The sequence below is a fragment of the Anabas testudineus genome, chromosome 21 (genome assembly GCF_900324465.2).
Source record: "Anabas testudineus chromosome 21, fAnaTes1.2, whole genome shotgun sequence".
NCBI lineage: Eukaryota > Metazoa > Chordata > Actinopteri > Anabantiformes > Anabantidae > Anabas > Anabas testudineus.
This window is the reverse complement of record NC_046629.1, coordinates 2,598,457-2,605,254: the sequence shown is the minus strand read 5'-3', so window position 1 is coordinate 2,605,254 and position 6,798 is coordinate 2,598,457. Positions and strand designations below refer to the sequence as shown.

The 6,798-nt window shown below is 38.2% G+C and overlaps 1 protein-coding gene and 1 long non-coding RNA gene across 2 annotated transcripts; both read right to left on the bottom strand.

Moving 5' to 3' along the window:
• Positions 1-5: 5 nt before the first annotated feature.
• LOC113173048 lies at positions 6-731 on the bottom strand. The gene is made up of 3 exons (XR_003299807.1): positions 687-731; positions 176-255; positions 6-43 (listed from the first exon to the last, which is right to left on the bottom strand). It is a non-coding gene; the product is annotated as an uncharacterized LOC113173048 (long non-coding RNA).
• Positions 732-2,645: 1,914 nt separating this feature from the next.
• LOC113173041 (beta-galactoside-binding lectin-like) lies at positions 2,646-4,127 on the bottom strand. The gene is made up of 4 exons (XM_026376304.1): positions 3,971-4,127; positions 3,482-3,561; positions 3,174-3,345; positions 2,646-2,837 (listed from the first exon to the last, which is right to left on the bottom strand). The coding sequence occupies exons 1-4, from the start codon at positions 3,980-3,982 to the stop codon at positions 2,691-2,693; spliced, it is 411 nt and encodes a 136-aa protein (XP_026232089.1). The 5' UTR covers positions 3,983-4,127; the 3' UTR covers positions 2,646-2,690.
• Positions 4,128-6,798: the final 2,671 nt, after the last annotated feature.

Sequence of the window (6,798 nt, the reverse complement as noted above, 5' to 3'; positions counted from 1 at the left end):
CAGAGCTATGTCGCTGTCACTGGAGCAGATATTCACATTAAACCTGAAGCACAAAGAAACAAAAACATTATATTTTAAAATTATTCATTAGGTTTCAAACTGATAAGATGACTCAGAGGGTTTGAAACTTTACAGAAACAGTACAGAAATATTGTTTTACATTATCAACACTTACTGTGCAGCATTCGGTTTAGGAACTCCAGTAATAGTCAGAGTCTCTCCAACGTTAAAGGACGCGTTCTCTAGGGTCAAAACCTGTGGACAGAAGAAGACGATACAGTCAGTTGTTGTGTGATACTAACACCTGTCAGTAACTCCGTCCTCTTATGACCACAAATGTCAGATCTTTGACATATTGTATTTGCAGGTGTCAGGGAGCCAATAATTATTTAGACATTCACCATTTTTGGAATCAAATATTCTAATAACTGACCTGCTTTAACTAAATCAAGTCCAGCTGCCACTGAACAACCTGGAAGACTGAGAACCTTCACAGGTATTATCACATCATGTTCCATAGGTATGAACCTGTAAATATTCTAGTCTGTCTAATGTCAGTAATACAGATACAGAGGACAGTTAGACTTTTAAAATATGACCCAACACTCATCACCTACCTGAGGAGTCAGAAAATACACAGAATAAAAAATGCAACACAACAATGTTGTTGTAGAAATAATACTTACTCTCATGTTTGCAGATGTCGTTAATAAAAGCTGAAGAGAAATGAGAGTAAGTGTGAATGTTTGTCTGTCTCTTTATATCAGTCCTGTGGAAACTAACTCAGGGAGTAACCTGCCTCTGGACCAATGACAGTCAACAAGTCTCAGCACTTTAACAGGAAAGGTGGTAAAGATGATGGATTGAATTTATCAGGTACATCTGTGAATATTTGAATGTCAGATTACTGTTAATTCTACGTCCAGTTGCTGAGACTCAATTTCCAGAGAACTTTTACCAAAATGTTCCTGTTAATTCCACCTCCTGCGCTCACACAAATCCAGTTTTGTAGATAATTAATTACTGACATGCAACAAATAACAACTACATAAAGTCCTGAAGTCCATCACCAGCTCCTTTGTTTTACTGATGTTGAGTTAATAATGGTTTAGTCCAATTAATTGGTGACTCTAAACTGTCCATAGCTGTGTATGTGAGTGGGAATGTTTGTCTCTGGATGTCCCCCCTGTCCGGGGTGTACCTCTCTTCTTATCTAATGACTGCTGGGATTGGCTGTAGCACACTACATCCCTTAACAGGAAAAGTAGTTCAGATAATGGATGGATAAATATGTTGACCTCATGTTGAATGTTAGGTGATAAATGAAAAGTGTCACTGACATCTCACTGTGCTCTTCTTGTATAACTGAACCAGTTAAACTGTGCTGCAGACAATGACAGCTGTTTGTAGGAACACCAACGTCTCACAGCTCTCTTTCAGAGACTCTGAGGAGTTCAAAGTTCTGTGAACCAGGGAACCCACGAAGTACAGAGGCTCATGTGACCCAAAAGAAGCATCAGTGGACTCCAGACAGACAGGAAGTAGAGTGAGAGTGAAGCAGAGAGCTGGAGGTGTCAGAAGCACCAATGATGGAACAGGTTCTTCGAGTACAGGGTCACCTGGAGGAGGTGTGAAATATGTGAGGATACAGGTGGTGGGACTACTTACAAACTACTTACAAACTACTTACAAATTATTTAGTCGGACTAATCTTCAGACCTGGGATAAGAGCCAGTCACCCTCATGCTCCTGTTCCACTGGGAGAGGGTTACATGTACACTATGTTTGGGGCAATGACCTGATGCTAAAGACAGATACTGATATGATAATAATGACCATAAATTCCAGTAAATGATGTTGGTGCTCATTCAAGCTTCAAGCTGAATTCATTTGATCTTTTTACATTGAACATCTACAGACAGGAACTCAGAGACTGTGCACTTGTTATTTTGTACTGACTGGTTTCACGTCTGTCATATTTCAGTTTCTGTTGCCCTCTTCTGGTTGGTTGGTTGGTTACAGTTAACCACATTGTGTTTACATGAGGCTGTAATATTTATCACTTAGAAAGAAAAATGAGTAGATTTTAAAAGAAAATACAGCAACTTCACAGAAGTGTATTTAATAAAGATTTATAGATTTTAAGACAACGATTGATAAGAACAACAAAAAATAAATTACAGAAATAATTTAACTCCAAGATTTCCTGAAGTCCATCAACAGCTCCTTTGTTTTACTGATGTAGAGTTAATAATGGTTTAGTCCATTTTACTCCACACAACTGTCCACCACCCTCTGGTACTCTGTGATGTCTCCACCCTGAATACATCCTACAACTGCAGAGTCATCAGAACTTCTGAAGCTAGTAGAACTCTGAGTAGTACTTAAAGTCTGAGGTACACATTTTGTTATCTGTTTCAGTTTGTTGTAGTCGTCTTAAAACTTTTCTGAACATTAAGAAGAAAGAACTGAAGACAGAAAATGATTTTTCAAATTTGTGAATCTTGATTTTATTGGTAAATTGCTGAGCACACATTTGTGGACATCATGAGACATCAGACATGAACAAATCCTTTCCACATGTGTAAAGTTGATTGTATTAGTAAATCACTGAGTCTTCTATCACATGTATTCACGTTAATATGTGATTTTTATGTGACTTAATTTGAATTCACTGATTCCTGGGAGGTTTACTTGATCTTAAAACTTGTGATGCGAACATCTGCATTAACGAATATCATTGGGTAGATCTCTGCACCGAGGCGATTAGAGAAGTGGAAAACAGTGTTATCTGGTAAAATCACCAAGAACTCAGCAGACTTGAATTCAATGGAAATCTGTAGAGAGATAAATGAAGAATGAGTAACAAGAGACGTAATAACACAAAATTATATCATTATAAATACCTGTAAATATATCAAAAACAAATGTTTGTAGTTTTCACAGATCTGTATGAGTTAATAAATTAGTGGTAACATGATGAAGGTCAAGTTATCAGAGGTACAGTGACACACATTCTCCAACAGAGGTCACTAAAGAAAAGAAGAAGAATGAGACGTGGATTTAAAACAGTAGACACACATGAAGGGTCAGAATAAATATGACACACACACACACACACACACACATACACACACACACACACACACACACACACACACACACACACACACCTCAAACTCCTTTCCTTCTTCAAAGGGAAAGCTTTGGACGCATTGCTCTTCTCCCCAGGTTCCTCCTTGGCAAGAGTTGAAGACCACTTTTCTTATGTAATTCAAGTGGTTAAATCGAGCGTCGACATGCAGAGCTATGTCTTTGTCACTGAAGCCGATATTCACATTAAACCTGAAGCACAAAGAAATAAAAACATTCATTATATTTTAAAATTGTTCATTATGTTTCAAACTGATAAGATGACTCAGAGGGTTTGAAACTTTGCAGAAACAGTTCAGAAATATTGTTTTACATTATCACCACTCACTGTGCAGCATTCGGTTTAGGAACTCCAGTAATAGTCAGAGTCTCTCCAACGTTAAAGGACGCGTTCTCTAGGGTCAAAACCTGTGGACAGAAGAAGACGATACAGTCAGTAGTTGTGTGATACTAACACCTGTCAGTAACTCCGTCCTCTTATGACCACAAATGTCAGATCTTTGACATATTGTATTTGCAGGTGTCAGGGAGCCAATAGTTATTTAGACATTCACCATTTTTGGAATCAGATATTTCTTATAACTGAACCTGCTTTAACTAAATCAAGTCCAGCTGCCACTGAACAACCTGGAAGACTGAGAACCTTCACAGGTATTATCACATCATGTTCCATAGGTATGAACCTGTAAATATTCTAGTCTGTCTAATGTCAGTAATACAGATACAGAGGACAGTTAGACTTTTAAAATATGACCAACACTCATCACCTACCTGAGGAGTCAGAAATACACAGAATAAAAAATGAAATAATACTTACTCTCTTACTCATCTTTGCAGATGTCGTTAATAAAAGCTGAAGAGAAATGAGAGTGAGTGTGAATGTTTGTCTGTCTCTATATATCAGTCCTGTGGAAACTAACTCAGGGAGTAACCTGCCTCTGGACCAATGACAGTCAACAAGTCTCAGCACTTCCTTAACAGGAAAGGTGGAAAAGATGATGGATTGAATTATCAGGTACATCTGTGAATATTTGAATGTCAGACTCCTGTTAATTCCACCTAACAAAAATGAAGTCCAGTTGCCGAGACTCAACTTCCAGAGAACTTCACCTGTATGACTGAGAATCTTCACCGACATATTTTCTGTTAATTTATCAGGTACATTTGTGAATACCTGAAAGTCCAAGTTACATAATACACTTCTTAGAGGAACACTTGTTTTTCACATGATATCACCACATCAGTTAAACTTCTGAAGTATTAATCTGCTAAGTTAAGTAGCAGAGGAGGTTGTTAATCAGTTTCAGTTGCTTTGGCGTTAATGAAATGAACAACAGGTGAACTAGAGGGCCAACAATAAGATGACCCCGTAAACAGGAATGGATTTCCAGGTGGAGGACACTGATGATTTTCTCTCCTCATCTTTCCTGACTTTTTCTCACTAGTTTTGCATTTGCACCTGAATCAGGCTGCTGCTGCATTCTGGATCATGTGGAGGGGTTTAAAAGAGCATGCTGGTTACACCATAGGCCAGGGAATTGCAGTAGTTGAGACGAGATATGACCACAACCTGTACAAAGAGTTGGGTTGTATATTAAGAAAGGTAGTTTGGATCTTTCTGATGTTAAAAAGGGCAAATCTGCAAGAACATGAGACCGAGGAGATGTGGTCGGTAAAGCTCAGCTAATGATCAGTGATCACCCCCAGGTTTCTGGCAGACTCACTGAAGGTCCTACGTTGATGCTTATGTTGCGTTTTATTGAAGGTACATGAGAACTCCATTGACACTGATATTCACTGCAAAGCTGAGGAACAAAGACATGAAGATATTTACTATATTTTAAAAGGGTTCATTCTGTTTAAAATGGATCCTTCATAGCCTCAAATTACTGAGGAAAAGTTAGCACGTAGTGTCTATCAGTCTTTATGTCTGTGTTGTAAGTATGTAAACAATGTTCCTCATGTTCAAACCAGTCTGTACATTTTACAGGAGAAATTAATTAATGTAAATTAGTTGGAATCTATTCAACTGTCAACTGTTGTGTAACTAAAGAAACATGTTTGTACTGAAGCTGCAAATAGTGACACGCGGACAGATGAGGAACGTTAGGTGATAAATGAAAAGTGTAACTGACATCTCACTGTGCTCTTCTTGTATAACTGAACCAGTTCAAGTGTGCTGCAGACAATGACAGCTGTTTGTAGGAACACCAACGTCTCACAGCTCTCTTTCAGAGACTGAGGAGTTCAAAGTTCTGTGAACCAGGGAACCCACGAAGTACAGAGGCTCATGTGACCCAAAAGAAGCATCAGTGGACTCCAGACAGACAGGAAGTAGAGCGAGAGTGAAGCAGAGAGCTGGAGGTGTCAGAAGCACCAATGATGGAACAGGTTCTTTGAGTACAGGGTCACCTGGAGGAGGTGTGAAATATGTGAGGATACAGGTGGTGGGACTACTTACAAACTACTTACAAACTACTTACAAACTACTTACAAACTACTTACAAACTACTTAGAAACTACTACAAACTACTTACAAACTACTTACAAACTACTTACAAACTACTTACAAACTACTTAGCCTGGCTAACCTTCAGACCTGGGAAAAGATCGAGTCATTCTCTTGCCCTTGGGTTTTTGGAACATCTCCTTAGTGAGATATCAGCTCAAGCTGAACTCATTAGATCTTTTTACATTGAACATGTAGAGACATGAACTCAGAGCCTCTGCACTTGTTATTTTGTACTGACTGGTTTCACGTCTGTGATATTTCAGTTTCTGTTGCCCTCTTCTGATTGGTTACAGTTAACCACATGGTGTTTACATGAGACTGTAATATTTATCATGTTGAAAGACAAATGTGTATATTTTAATAGAAATTACACCAACTCCAAAGAAGTGTATTTAATAAAGCTTTATAGATTTTAACATAATAATTGATAAAGTAAAATTTCAGCAGTGCTCCAGTCCAGTGAACACAGCTAATGTGGTGTTGAAAGGTGTGTGAAAAAATGGGAAATGCTATACCACATGTGATTAGTCTTAAGCTGTGATTGGTGTAAAGTCTCATTCTCTGCAGTGTTCATTTCTTCTCCAATCACTCCATGTCTGGATGTCTCCACCCTGAATACATCCCCCAACCGCAGAGTCATCAGAACTTCTGAAGCTAGTAGAACTCTGAGTAGTACTTAAAGTCTGAGGTACACATTTTGTTATCTGTTTCAGTTTGTTGTAGTCGTCTTAAAACTTTTCTGAACATTATGAAGAAAGAACTGAAGACAGAAAAAGATTTTTCACATTTGTGAATCTTGATTTTATTGGTAAATTGCTGAGCACACATTTGTGGACATCATGAGACATCAGACATGAACAAATCCTTTCCACATGTGTAAAGTTGATTGTATTAGTAAATCACTGAGTCTTCTATCACATGTATTCAGGTCAATATGTGATTATTATGTGACTTTATTTGAATTGACTGATTCCTGGGAGGTTTACTTGATCTTAAAACTTGTGATGCGAACATCTTCATCAACAAAGATCATTGGGTAGATCTCTGCACCGAGGCGATTAGGGAAGCGGAAAACAGAGTCGTCTGGTAAAATCACCAAGAACTCAGCAGACTTGAATTCAATGGAAATCTGT

What these genes read in the sequence shown, in the direction of transcription:
- LOC113173041 (XM_026376304.1), bottom strand. An exon ending in CCTAAACCGAATGCTGCACA is followed by an intron (nt 3,346 to 3,481) that starts GTGAGTGGTGAT and finishes TTTGTGCTTCAG; the next exon opens with GTTTAATGTGAATATCGGCT. An exon ending in AAGAAGGAAAGGAGTTTGAG is followed by an intron (nt 2,838 to 3,173) that starts GTGTGTGTGTGT and finishes ATCTCTCTACAG; the next exon opens with ATTTCCATTGAATTCAAGTC.